This window comes from Vombatus ursinus, unplaced genomic scaffold, assembly GCF_900497805.2.
Source record: "Vombatus ursinus unplaced genomic scaffold, bare-nosed wombat genome assembly UNPS02014793.1, whole genome shotgun sequence".
NCBI lineage: Eukaryota > Metazoa > Chordata > Mammalia > Diprotodontia > Vombatidae > Vombatus > Vombatus ursinus.
The window spans coordinates 11547732-11562502 of record NW_020954571.1 but is presented as its reverse complement, the minus strand read 5'-3'; the positions used below and the strand labels follow the sequence as shown (position 1 = coordinate 11562502).

The 14771-nt window shown below is 41.0% G+C and overlaps 1 protein-coding gene across 1 annotated transcript in view; it reads left to right on the top strand.

Moving 5' to 3' along the window:
* SWI5 (SWI5 homologous recombination repair protein) overlaps positions 1 to 14771 on the top strand; it is a 21345-nt gene extending 6574 nt beyond the window's left edge. The window contains exons 4-6 of the mRNA XM_027869702.1: positions 7348 to 7469; positions 9653 to 9747; positions 14152 to 14771. Of these exons, the coding sequence (XP_027725503.1) occupies positions 7348 to 7469; positions 9653 to 9747; positions 14152 to 14216 (282 nt within the window). The 3' untranslated portion in view covers positions 14217 to 14771. The remainder of the gene's footprint in view (positions 1 to 7347; positions 7470 to 9652; positions 9748 to 14151) is intronic.

The window sequence follows — 14771 nt, the reverse complement described above, 5'->3', positions numbered from 1 at the left end:
CTACTTCTCTTACTTGCTTCTCAAAATCCCTTTTGAGCTCTTTCAAGGCCTGGGACTGATTCATATTTTTCTTTTTTGGATGTAGGAGCTTTGACTTTGTTGTCTTCTTCTGGTTGTATGTTTTGATCTTCTTTGTCACCAAAGTAAGATAATATAGTCTGACTCTTTTTGTGCTGCTTGCTCATGATCCCAACCAATTACTTGAGTTATAAACTCTTTGTTAAGGTAAGAGTTTGTTTCCAATGGGGAGAATGTACTGTCCCAAGCTTCGGGGGTTTGTACAGCAGTTTTCAGAGATACTTCTAGGGACCTGAAAAATGTCAGTTCTTCCAAGGTGCTATGATAAGGAATGAGGTGTTTCCTCTCCACCGCCAACAACCACGCCAGCGCTCCTCCTCACCAGCGTTCTTCCTCACCCCAGGACCATCCCTCAGAACTGTGCCCCAGATCCAAGCATGGGCAAAGCAAGAGATTCCTGCCTCAGCCCTGGCGAAGAGATCCTTGCAATCCCCCTCTGATCAGCCACTAGATTCCCCCTCAGTCTGTGGGCCGGAAGCTCAGGAGGCAGCCTCGGCCCACACTGGGGACTTGTGGCTGAGACCTAGCTTCTTCTCTCACCGCAGTCACAGACTTTTCCCACTGACCTTCTAAGTTGTCTTTGGCGTTCGTGGGTTGAGAAGTCTGGAAACTGCCACAGCTGCCCACGATTCAGCCCTCTGAGGCCTGCTCCAGGGTTGCTGCGGCCTCTGAACTGCGCTTCTCTCCCAGCCTGCCGCAATATACCTTTCCGATCCGCCATCCAGGTTGTCTTGGGCTGGAAATTTGTTTTACTCTGTTTTTTTGTGGGCTCTGCTGCTTTAGAATTTGTTTAGAGCCATTTTTTATAGGTATTTGAAGGGGTATGGGGGAGAGCTCTAGCAAGTCACTGCTTTCCTTCACCATCTTGGCTCCGCCCTGCCATGTAAAACATTTTCATATTAGCCATGTAGCAAAAAAAGTATGCTTCAGTCTACATTCAGGTTCATCAGTTCTCTCTCTGGAGGTAGATAGCATTTTTCTTTTCGAGTCTTTTGGAATTGTCTTGGATCATTGTATTTATTAGAGTAACTAAGTCTTTCAAAGTTGACTGTCGTTGCAATATTGCTGTTACTGTGTACAGTGTTCTCCTACTTCTGCTCACTTCACTTTGCATCAGTTCATATGAGTCTTCTCAGGTTTTTCTCAAACCACCCCTTCATAATTTCTTATAGCACGATGGCATTTCATCATAATCATATATCACAACTTGTTTAGCTATTCCCTAAATGATTGGCGTCCCATCAATTTCCAATTCTTTGCTACCACAAAGCTTCTATAAATAGCTTTGTACATGTGGGTCCTTTTCCTTTTTCTCTGATCTCTTTGGGATACAGACCTAGCAGTGGTTTTGCTGGGTCAGAGGGTGTGCACAGTTTTATAGCCCATTGGACATAGTTCTGAATTGTTCCTTTGCTGGATCTTCATCCTCGTTCCCCTGTATCAGTTGTGGGTATACCCCAGAGCTTTGTCTTGTGCTCTTTTCTTTCTTCTTCTACATTCTCTCACCTGGTTAAGCTGACAAGTCTATGCTCCAGGGGATTAAACTGACAAGTCTATGCAGATGACTTCCAGATCTATATAATCAGCTCCAGTCTCTCTCCTGAGCTGAAGTTTTGCATCACCAACCTCTATTGTACATTTCTAACTGCATTTTCCATAAGTATCTCAAACTCAACATGTCCAAAACAGAACTCATGATTTTTTCTCCCCAAACCCGCCCCTCTTCTGAACTTATCCAGTCACCTAGGTGCACAGCCTCAGTGTCGTCCTTGACTCCTCACTTTTACTTCACAATCTTCTTTCTTTCACCGAATCTTCTCTTGCACATCTTTCCTTCTCTCTGCTTACACAGCCCATCACTCGAGTTCAGACTCTCATCCCCTCTTGACTATTAAAAGACCCTCTTAATTGGCCTTGCTGCCTGCCTCAGGTCTCTCCTTACTCCAATCCATTTTCCCTCACAGCTGCCAAAGTGATTTTCTGAAATTACAGGTCTGCCCATATCATCTCTAGTGATTTCATGTTACTTTAGGTCCAACTTTAAACCCTTCTGTCTGTCACTTAAGGTTCTTCACAATCTGGCCCCTTCCTATCATTCCAGTTTTATAACACATTACTTCCCTCCATAGTCTAATCCAGGGGTGGGGAACCTTCAGCCTAGAGGCCCTCTAGGTCCTCAAGTGCAGCCCTTTGACTGAATCTAAACTTCACAGAACAAATCCCCTCAGTAAAAGGATTTGTTCCTAAAACTAAGACTCAGTCTAAAGGCTGCACCCAAGGACTTAGAAGGCCACCTTGAGGCCAAAGATTCCCCACCCCTAATCTAGTGAAACTGGGCTATTTGTTGTCTCTCACACACAGTACTCCATTTCCCATCTCTATATCTTTGTATTGGCAAACAATAGATTGTTCCCTCAGTCGTCTTCTTTTTAAGCTTTAGTCTCTCCCTGTCATCTACTGGTTCCTTTTCAGCTGCCTGCAAAGGTACCCAAGTCTTCTCCATTCTAAAAACCTTTAGTAAATCAGTTAGGTGGCACAGTAAATAGATAGAGTGCTGGCCCAGGAGTCAGTAAGACCCAAGTTCAAATCTGTCCTCAGATATTTGATGCTTACTGGCTGTGTGACCCTGGGCAAGTCACTTAACCCTGATTGCCTCACCAAAAAGCAAAAACCAAAAAACCCTTTAGTAGACCCTGCTTTCCCCTCAAGCTAAATTTCTTCTTTCTTTCAAAGCTAAATTCTTCAAAAGAACTGTCTAAATTAATATTTACTTCCTATACTTTGATTTTTCATTTTTTAGCCTTTTGCAGTCTGGCTTCTAACCTCATCACTTCAGTTGAAGGTGCTTTGTCCAAAGTTAGCAGTGATATTTTAATTGCCAAATCTGTAGGTCTTTTTTGCAGACCTCATCCTCTTGCACTCTGCAGCATTTGGCAGTGTTGGCTACCTTCTTTTCCTGACTCTTTCTTTGGATTTTTGTGACACTAGTTTCTCATGGTTATCCTCCTACCTGTCATATCTCCTGTTTCTTTTGCTGGCTTATCATCAGTATCATGCCCCCTAAACTGTGGGGTGTATTCTAAGATTCTGTCCTGGGCCCTCTGAGTGACCTAATTAGCTCCCATGAGTTAATTCTCATGTTGATGCAGATGCCTTCTAGATATTTCTATATCTGGGATCTCCCTACCTACCTATCTGTCTGTCAGTATCAGTCTCCCAGCTGACTTCCAGACCTACATCACCAGTTCCCTATTGTTCATTTCTTAGTGGATATCCCATGGACATCTGTCTCAAACCCCAGTCTGTCCAAAACAAACTCATTGTCTTTTCCCCAAAACCACCCCTCCTCCAAACTTTATCATTTCTGTTTAGGGTACCATTGTCCCTTCCAGTCTTCGGGGTTTGCAATCTTGGCATTACTCTTGCCTTCTCACTGTTTTTCACCCCACTATCTAGTCATTTGCCAAATCTTGTCATTTCTGCCTCCACAACATCTCTTACACTTGTTGCTTCCTCACGGTTCACACAGCTCCTACCTTAGGCCAGGCCATCACCTGGACTAGTGCAATCCCTACTAATTGGTCACTAGATGGGGAGTCAGGAAGACCTAGGTTCAGATCCCACCGAAGATATTAGCTGTGTGACTTAACTTTTCTATGCCATCTGTAAAATGAGTGATCTAGGCACCATGACCCCTTCTGTCCTTCTCAGTTCTAAATCAAAGATTCTGTGGCCATGGCACTCTGCTCAGTAAACTTCAGTGGGTCTCTTGTCCTTAGAATAAAATAAAAATTCCTCTATTTGGCTTTTAAAAAGAAATCTTTCAGGGGCAGCTAGGTGGCGCATTGGATAGAGCACCGGCCCTGAAGTCAGGAGGACCTGACCTCAAATCCGGCCTCAGACCAAACACTTGACACTTACTAGCTGTGTGACCCTGGGCAAGTCACTTAACCCCAATTGCCTAAAAACAACAACAATAACAACAACAAAAAATAAAACAAAAAAATCTTTCACAATTTGGCTTCAACTTATCTTTCTTACCTCATTATATAGCACTCCCCTTCCTGCCAGCAGCTTATGCAAGCCTCCCCATTCGTACATTTGTTGTTCCATCACGTGCAATACCTTTCCATTGCATTCCTATACTATAGTCCAGCCATTCCTGACCATTCTTCAAAGCTGAACTCACATTGATATACCTCACTTGACCACTCTAGCCCACGATGATCTCATACTCTGTAACATATGTGTGTGGGTGTGTGTATTCATACACATATTAGTAAACGAATCTCTATTGCTCATTTGGCCCTTGTATTTTAAAATATCTTTTTGTGTGTGTGTGTCTTATACCCCACCCCACCCCCTAGTGTGAGTTCCTTGAGAGAAGATACTCAGCTCAGTAAATACTTGTTGGTTGTTTGATTTCACTGAGTGTGGAAGAGCTATGAGCTCCTGGCTACAGGTCATAGGATCATTTAGTGATGGAAGGGACCTTAGAAGTCACCTAGTCTGACTCCTTTGTTTTATAGTTGAGAAAACCTAGGCTTAGAGAGCTTAAGTGACTTGCCCCCTTCTGGTGTCTTTGACATGACTTTCCATTTACACTTGAGAGGTCTTGTATGGGCCATTTTTAAATGATGTCTCCCTCATTAGAATGTGAGTACTTTTGAGCATAAGGACTGTGTTTTTGCCTTTCTTTGTATCCTCAGTGATTAGCACAATGCCTGACCATGGTAAGCACTTAGTAAATGTTTGTTGATTGGCTGATTGACTGATCCTTAGATCTGGAAAGGAAAGTCCAAATTCCTTTGTCCTACCCTTCAAAGCCTTCTACAATCTAGTACCAATATACCTTTGCAGGCTTATTTCATAAAACTTGCTTTTATAAAACATCTTACTTCATCCATACAGAATTACCTACCATTTCACAAACATGCTATTCTTTTCTGACTGTGTCTTTTGTTCACTCAGTTCCTTGTGCCTGAAAGATGTACTACCTAAGGAGGGCAGATTAGGAGGAGGGGTATTCAGAATGCTTGCCATCTTGGGGTGGGAAAGGGGCAAGATATGGGGAACTCAAAATCTTGTGGAAGTAAATGTTGAAAACTAAAAATAAATAAATTTAAAAAAAAAAAAGATGCCCTACCTCATACCTTGCTGTCTCTGCCTTTAGAAACTCATCCTTGCTTTCTTCAGTGTATTTTTTTTCCAGTTGGCCAACTGTATTTTTTAAGGACTTGTTTTCTACAGTTAATTTTTGTCCTTCCTTTTCCAAGCTATTAACTCTCTCCTGCATACCTCTCATTTCTTTTCCCATTTTTTTCTTCTACCTCTCTCATTTGACTTTTAAAATCCTTCTTGAGCTCTTCTAAGAAGGCTTTTTGGGCTTCAGACCAGTTCATATTCCCTTCTGAGGTTCCAGATGTGGGTTTGTTGACAATGTTGTCCTCTTCAGAATTTCTGCCTTGATCTTCACTCTTCTCATAATAAGAATCTATCATATGTTTCTTTTTGCTCATGGTGTTTGCTTATTTCCTGGCCTTTAAAGAGATTGGGCTCTCCTGCTGGGGAGCAGAGGGCACCGACCCAAGCTTCTTGTGTTGGGAGCCTCGGACCTGGTCGATGACTTTGTGTGCTGGGGCCTCCATTGTTGGAGGCTGTAGCATTCTGGCAGCTTACCTGGTGTTGGGCTGGAATCAGCAACACTGGAACTCTAGGGGTAGGATTAGATAGTGTGGTTCCTGGAGATTTCCTGCTCACCCAGACCTTTCCTTCCTTTTGGTTTCTTCAGCTCTTTTCAGATGCATGTTGTAGGGTGTTTATCTTCCTGGGGCCCCTTGGAGCGCTGCTTCCCTTAGTTTTGCTGAGACACTGGGAGAGCCGGTTGCTGTAGAATGCCAAGGCACCTGGTGGTTTTCCAAGCTGGTTTCCACCGGTTCCCTTGCCCTCACTGAGGCACTCGGAGGTCCAGGTGTTAGTGTTTGCCTGCTCCACCACCTGGGCTTCAGGATCTCCTCCTGGTATGCTGAGGTGGGGCTTTCCACTAGCTTGCTGGGTTGCCTCCCGTTCTGTACTGCTCCCCTTCCCCCAGGGTAAGAGGAGCCTTTCCAGTTAATCCTTCAAGTTACCTGGACTACTGGACTGCTGCACCCCATCTTTCTTCTGGTTCAGCTGTTCCAGGGTTTTTCCTGGGGTGATATTTTCTGGGCTTTCAGAGATTAAGAAGGGAGAGTAAGAGAGACTCACCTCTTACTCCGCCATCTTGGCTCCTTGAAATTGTTTTTATATGTTATTTATATGTAATATATTATAATGTGTTATGTATGTATATATGTTTATGGAACATCCAGTTCAAACTGTTCAGTAGGCCATTGAGATGCATCTAGAGGTTAGTATAGAGCTTAGAGATGATAAGTGAATCAATGTTCAATGTCATGTTCTATTTTGTGGTATAGTTTTGTGTGTGTGTGTGTGTGTGTGTATGTATGTATGTGTCTGTCTGTCTGTCTGCCTTTTGGCCCATTATAAACTAACTCCTTTAGATTCATAACTGTTATTCATCTTTTTACCCTTGTTAGCATCTCCCATAGTGCTTGACATAGATCGTCTAACCTAATCTTGTCATTTTCCAGGTAACTGAGGTCCAGAGAGATCAAGGAGATATGCTAGATAATCTATGGCAATTCATTGAAGCCCAAGGAATAATTCCAGTATTCTTTGTCAAGTAGTCTTTCCTATTCTTCACCTTGGGCAATCTTCCTCAATTCCTTCTGAATCATTCTAGGTACAGCTTCCAGGAGCCTACTCTTTAAATCTTAAGTGTTCTACTTTCTTATTTTTCCTCCAAGCATAGAGATCTACCTTCTTCATTCTCCCAGTGTCTCCAAGAGGAAAGAAGGGCTAAAGAGAAAGTGAAGTATTGGAAAAACAGTAATCCCAACCCTTGTCATTTGGTAAATGGAAAGGTAAAATCTTTATAGCACTTCAAGTTTTACAAAGTCCTTTCTTTCCAACAACCCCGGGAGGTAGGTAGTACAAGTTGAGATAGAGAAACTTGAGGTTCAGGGATGTCAAATGACTCACCCAGGGCCACATAACCAGGAAGTGTCAGCCTTAGGCCAAGGGCCTTTCCATTTTACTACACTGCTTTTGGCGGGGTAGAATTGGAAACAGAACCCAGGAGTTCAGTTGCTACGGCTACCAGAGGGGCTGATCATATTGACTGCCAGGTAGGTCAGTACTCACATCTTTTCTTGTTATGCCATTTAGGTGCCCACTCCCAAATCTGGCCAGGCTGATGAGACCAGTGAGGATTCCCTACAGCTGGAAATCCAGGAGCTAAAGCAAAAGAGGGACACTTTGGATCAGGAGATCTCCCAGTTGATGGCTGAGTACATTTATTACTAAATTTGTTGTGAGACCCTTTACCATTCAATACCATGGTTTGAGGACCCCTATATACAAAGCATCATGTTAAGTATTCAAGAAGTATTGAAAGAAGGAAGAATAGTAGCACGTGTATATCATTTTACAGTTTATAAACATCACATTTGAGGCTCATGGAACCCCAGTAAAGTTGGATAGTGCATGCCTTATGATTATCCCACTTTTATTGATGAAGAAGCTGGGAGTCAGACAGACTTTCCTCATGTTTCATAGCTAATAAATGGCAGAACCAGGACAAGAACCTCATTCTTCTGATTCCATATGTGGCCTTCTGGCTCCCTTGGCCCGTTGCAAGACCCTGTACTATACCACATGATTTCTTCCCTTGGGGAGTTTCCAGTTTGTGGAGGGAGATCCAGTCCCTGCCCTTGGGGGAACAGCACAGTGTAACCAGAGGGCTAGACCTAGCACTTGGCTCTGAAACTAACTTGTTTTATCCAGTCACTCCTTCATTTTCCTTATCTGAGGAAGAGGGGGTTGGACTACATAATTGCAAAGGTTGATTCTAGCTCTGAAATTCAGTGATTGAGCTGGGACATACACAGCTGAAAAAGATCTTAAGAATGCTTACAAAACAGCATCATTAGACATGGTTACAAAGCTGAGGGCTGGGAGTTAGATTGGCATGTTTCACTGTCTTTGATTGAGGACTTTGCATTTCTAGAGTTTCTTTTCTCTGTAGAGTTCATAGAACTACTTAGACTTCAGAGAGTCTTTGGGAAAGAGATCACATATTTTGAAAATCAAATCAGTGCCTTAACCTGTACTTTAGTAGCCTCTTAGGTCCCATATTATTCCCTCCACCAAAAGTAAAAAGCCTGTAGTTCACCTCCCTCTTGTTATAACAGTAAAAGCTGGAGGGCATGGGTGGGGTAGGGGGTGAGAGTGAAAAGAAGAGGAGCTGCATGATAGAAAAGGCTCTATTTATCCCCATTTACAAAGATACCCTGAAGTTCCTGTTATTTTAGTGTATATGACCTTCTTGGAACTCTTTCCCAACCTCTTGTTTGATTAATATTGAACATGACTAACTGGCTAGATTTTTGCTGTTTGAGTAGGAATTGATATTTGCACGTGCACGCGCACACACACACACACACTCACTCTCTGAGGCTGATCTTGTCATTTTCCTCTTGTCATTTACCAATTGTTAGTAGAAAAGAAGAATCTGTCCTTTAATATTAATAACTACGTACCAACATTGCTCACTGAATTTGAGCCACATTTTGTTGCCTTTTGGTGTCGTTTTTATTGACATTGTCTTAGTCACTGTGTACATACAATTTTGGCTGTGCTTCTTTCACATGCTGCCTGGACCTTCCCACACTTTTATGAATCCTATGAATGATATTCATCATTCCTTATGGCACAATAACATTCCATGACATTGATATAATTGCTTTGTTCAGCTGTTGTCCAGTTGTCGGGCACATATCTTGTTTGCAGCTTTTCCTTATTACAGATAATGTACTTATGAATGTATTTGTTACATACAGATCTTTTCTCATTGCCATTCACCCACTTGTAGTATAAATCCTCCAGTGTCTCCCTATGGCATACTATTAACAATTTAATTACTTTTCTTGCATGGTTCTAAACTGTTTTTCAAAACAGTACCACATGGTGGAAAGAATGTGGGACTTGACATCAGAAGATTGGAGTTTGAATGTGGTCTGTCCCTTCTGCTCTGTGCACAGTCACTCCACTCCTTGCTCCATTTTCCTCCATTATAGAATGAGGAAGTCAGACTAAATGACCTTGCAGTTCACAGAACTTTTGAGCTTTCTCTACAAATAGAAAACACCGCCCGGGGCCCCCCTTCCCTTTTTTGTTCTCGTGTATCCCACCTGCTTTCTTTGTTGGATGATAACTATAACTCATATTTCTATAGCATTTTAAGGACTTAACTCACAACCTCACTGCAAAGTGTAAACCCCACCTTTCAGATTAGAAAACTGATTCAGAGAAGTAAGTGACTTGTCAGTGGTCCCACAGCCATGACCACCAAGCCCCTGTCCACATGTCAGTCCACTTTAGTTCAGCAGATGTTTGTTATTCTTGATTGCTGTTGCAGCCGCTAATCTTCATGTGGCTTTTCATCATCTACATCTCTTTCTGTGTTTCTCAGAGGCTATGTTGTGTCCGAGTTGGAAGACCACATTTCCCTGCTCCATGAGTACAATGACATTAAAGATGTGGGCCAGATGTTAATGGGAAAATTAGGTGAGTGGCTGGAAGTTCCCTGACTTCAGAGAGACCACCTCTCCCCCTTCCACACCTCCTGCTTTGGCTTTCATACTCCTAGAAAATCCCAGTACGTTCAACTTTGCTGTCACTGCTTTGTATACATTCTTATAACTCCTTGTCTCAAACTCACTAACCAATTCCAGACACCTGGGAATGGCTAAGCAATTTGTATTTTGGTTCCTAAACTCCCTTATCCATGTGATTGACATGCTTCCTTTGGGAGTTGCCAGTAGGCTGTGACAGGTGCCAGTAATTTCCCTAGGACCCAAATGGGGACAGTTTTCTGATAATGTCCCTCCTACCCACCTCTGGTAGATAATTGGAGTATTTTTTTTTGGGGGGGTGAGGCAACTGGGGTTAAGTGACTTGCCTAGAGTCACACAGCTAGTAAGTGTTATGTATCTGAGGCCGGATTTGAACTCAGGTCCTTCTGACTCCAGAGCTGGTACTCTATCCACTGCACCACCTAGCTGCCCCAAGTATTTTAATGTATCAGGTACTATATGGATCATTTGAGAGATTCTGTTTGCCCTCAAGTTGTCAATTTGTTAATGTAGCAACAGCAAAAGAAATAGAACAGCCCTTTGTTGTTTCATGATCCATCTTGTGTCTACTAAGAATCTCCTTTTTTAGAAGCCTTTAGTCATAACTCAAGTGCCTGTCTGGGATGATTAGGTGCAGAGGGAAGATACAGATGTGCTTTTAAGTTCTTAAATTCTCTTTTCTATTATGAACATCAACAGAAATTTCAACATACAAAGAAAAAGAGGCTGATATATGAAGGTGGACTTTTTACATTTTTTTTAATTATTAAATTTAAAGTATTAAATTTAACAAGGTAGTACTTATTCAATGTTTTATTCATTTTATTCATGTTTATTTTATTCAACATTTTATTCATTCTTTTACATATTTTTAATTATTAAATTTAAAGTATTAAATTTAACAAGGTAGTATTTATTCAGTGTTTTATTCATGCTTTTTTTTAGCATCTGCCCACAGACACCCCCCAAAAATAGAAGCTCTCCATTGTTATAAATAAGTATAGAAAAGCAAAATAAATCAACACATTGGCCAAATCTGGTAATGGATTTACCATTTTGTCCATTACTTCTTTGCTAAGAGTGAAGAGGCCTGTTTCATGAAATCTTTCCTCTTTTTCTTTACATTATTGTAGTCATCCTATTAATTGTTCTGACTTTACTCATCTCACTATGCATAAGTTTATACAAGTCTTCCCAAATTTCTCTTAACTCTCCACATTCATAATTTCTTATGAAACAATAATACATTATTATGTTTGTGGACCATCACGTATTCAGTCATTCCCCCAAATGAAGGGCATCCAGTTTATTTCACGTTCTTTTAAGCTCCTTTCCAACTTAATCTAGCATCTAACATGTTGTAAACACTCAGAAAATTATTTAGCAACTAATGATCATTTTAGATCATTGTCAGAAGACCTGCCCACTTGTTTCTTGAGTGCTAACAGAAGTCTATAGGTCCCTAAGGACAGTTCTGTGAAAGTTGGAGAATTTTCCACAGATTTTTCCTCCTTCTGTAGCTGTGAAAAGGTACCTAATCTGATTCTCTTCTATTTTTTTTTAATGATGTTTTTTCTAATAGTCAGGTCCCCTATCCATTTTGAGCTTACTGTGGTATATTGTGTAAGATGTTAATCTAAACCTACTTTCTGCCCAACTGCCTTCCAGTTTTCCTAGCAGTTCTTGCCAAATAGGGATTTCCCAAGTAGTTTATATACTCTGGTTTATTAAAACTGAGTTATGAAGTACATTTGTATATAGTCTGTTTTGCTGACCTACTTTTTATTTTTAGGGGGGAAATGGGGGAAAAAATTTCATCAAGTATGTCTGATAACCAAGATATATAAGGAAGTAACACAAATATTGTATATAATACTTAAGCCATTCCCCAAAGTATATGAACAAACAGTTCTCAAGAGAAGAACTGCAAATAACCATATGAAAAATAGTTCCAAATAACTAATAATAAGAAATGGAAATCAAAACAACTCTTAGAATTTCACCTCACATCCAGGAAATGGCACAGATGATGAAAGATGGGAATGGTCAATGATGGAGGGCTTTTGGAAAGAAAGGCATACAAAAACAGTTAACATAGCTGTGAATTGGTCTAACCCAGGGGTTGGGAACCTGCAGCCTCGAACCCGTTTTGTTAGACAGTTTAAATTATGCTAAAAAAGTGACTAAAATGTTCATAGCTTTTGATCTAAAGATACCACTACTAGACACATATATATACCCCACATATGTCAGTGATAAAAGAAAGGGACCATATACATCAAAATATAAAAATTTTATTGGGGCAGCTGGGTGGCGCAGTGGATAGAGCACCAGCCCTGGAGTCAGGAGGACCTGAGTTCAAATGCATCCTCAGACACTTGACACTTACTAGCTGTGTGACTCTGGGCAAGACTCCATTGCCTAGCCCTCCTTCCCCCCCAATTTTTTTTTTTCAATCAGCAAAAATTCACCTTCTTACCCTCTTGATCCAACCCCCATGCTCCACCCCCAACCCTAATTGAAAACTAGAGAAAAAACAAATTTTTACATTGGCCTCGTCCAAAAATGTATTTGTATTATTCTACACTATTGGGTCCTAATTGGCTCCTAATAAGGAGGTAGGCACCATGTTTCACCATTAGTCCTCTGGAATCGTGGTTGGTCATTACTCTGGTAAGAATTCTTAATTCTTTCAGTTATTTGGCTTTACCATATTGTTGTCATATAAACTGTTCTCCAGGTTCTCTTCAGTATCAGTTCATAGAATTTTTCTGTCTCCTCTGAAACCATCTACTTCGTTATTTCTTTTTCTTTTTTTTTAAGTGACTTGCCCAGGGTCACACAGAACTGAGGTTCTGATTCCAGGGCCAGTGTTCTATCCATTGTGCCACCTAGCTGCCCCTTCTTCATTATTTCTTACAGCACAATAGTATTTCATCACATTTATATACCATAACTTGTTTATCCATTCATGGGCATCCCCTCCAATTACCATTCTTTGCCACTCCAAAAAAAGCTACAATATCTTTGTATATCACAGTTTGTTTTGCCCAGGGTTGATCATTCCTTTAATCTATCTTCCCTCCAATTCCTCCTCCCTCTTTCCCCCTTTCTCTATTTCCTTCTTGAGCAGCAGCATTTTTTGTAGTAGCAAAGACTTGGAAACCAAGTACCTGCCCATCTGTTGAGAAATGGCTGAACACAGTTTGTATGTTAACATGATAGAATATGGCACTGTAAGAAATGATGAATATGAAGAATGCAGAGGAGTAGGAGAAGACTTATGGACTGCAGCAGAGGGAAGCAAGCAGAACCAGGCAAACACAATGCAATGACAACAGCATAAGAAACAGTAAGAAACGAAGTGGAATATTAAGAAATTATAACAAACAGGACAGATTCATAGCTTCATGTACAGTCCTTTCCTGCTCTACACTATATATGGAAGTGTTCATCTTCCAGCTTCCAATTTAGTGTTTGCTACCAAAGTGCAAAAAAAATTATAATAAGCTTGACCCCAAAGGGAGATGTGAGGATGCACTTCCTGACCTTCTTGGTGTGGGGGACAATACCGCACATAACATTTGACTGGATGTGTTGGGTTTGTTTTTTTCTCCTTTTTAATTCTTCGTTATAAGGGAGAGAGAAGGATATGTTAGGAAATTAAAGTGACATTAAAAAATTTATTTACTTTCTTGCATTTTTTAGAGCATGGATAATGTAGAAATGTATTTTGCATGTCTGTACATATTTGTAATAGGTTTTGGTTTTTGTACTTTCTCAATGGGGAGGGGAAGAAGAGGGAGAGAATTTGAAATTGAAAGAGAAAGCTGGGCATCATCAGAAAAGACTCCCCAAGGGGCAGCTAGGTGGCGCAGTGGATAGAGCTCTAGCCTTGGAGTCAGGAGGACTCGAGTTCAAATCCGGCCTTGGACCCTTGACATTTACTAGCTGTGTCACCCTGGGCAAGTCACTTAACCCTGATTGCCTCACAAAAAAAAAAAAATAAGTATAATAATAAAAAAATAAAAAAACTTCCCAGAATAAGAGGAGAATGCTGAGGTATAATCTTTCAACATCTGTGCATGGATAAGATGATTTGGGCCCATAGGAAAAAGAATGAAAAGAACATAGAAACTGGTTTAACCTTGTAGCCAAAGATGAAAGAAGTGAAGAATGTGAGGGCTGACAAATGGGAGTCTTGAAGCTTTAGGTGAAAAGTCTGAATCCGACAGAGGGGTTTGAGGAATTTGTCGGGTCATTTTTGTGCCAGGGTTTTGACAGCATCCTCTTTTCCAATTTTCACTTCTCTCATGATATCATTCTGCTATTCCAGCCAGCATCAGAGGTGTCACCACCAAGGAGCTGTATCCTGAATTTGATCTGGACATGAATGACTAAGCAGAAAGATGGATTCCCCTGCGTCCTCCTAAGGCAGGGGTAGGTGAAAAGACCGAAGGACATCATGAAGACAAAACCTACAAGATTTCTAAGAGAGGCCAACATGGCAGAGAAAGTATTCATAAGTGCCATTCTAGAAAGGCTTGACTCATTTGGAAGGGAACATTGGGGGGTGGAGGGTGAGTGTGCATGGTTGTTGAGGGGGTGATTTCTTAGCTCTACAATTCTCTGAATTCTTAGTATTTCAGGTAACCCATCACTAGTATTCTTGACTATATCCTCTTTGTGTGTATCTATATTATATAAAAAAAAATTTCCCTTGTCCATAGCTTTGGAATTGTTACTAATTTGTGTGATGCTGCTTGTATCTTCAAACTCATAAAGACAATTTGTCTTAGGTGATATGGAATAGGACTTGAAGGTGGGTAATGGGGAAGGAGAGTAATAGGGAAGGAGAGAAGGGTTCCTCCCTTCTAGGGAGCCAGAAAAAGTGTTCTGGTTACCAATTGCACATAATTTTCCAATCATTAAAGGCAAAAATTTTATTGGTTTCCT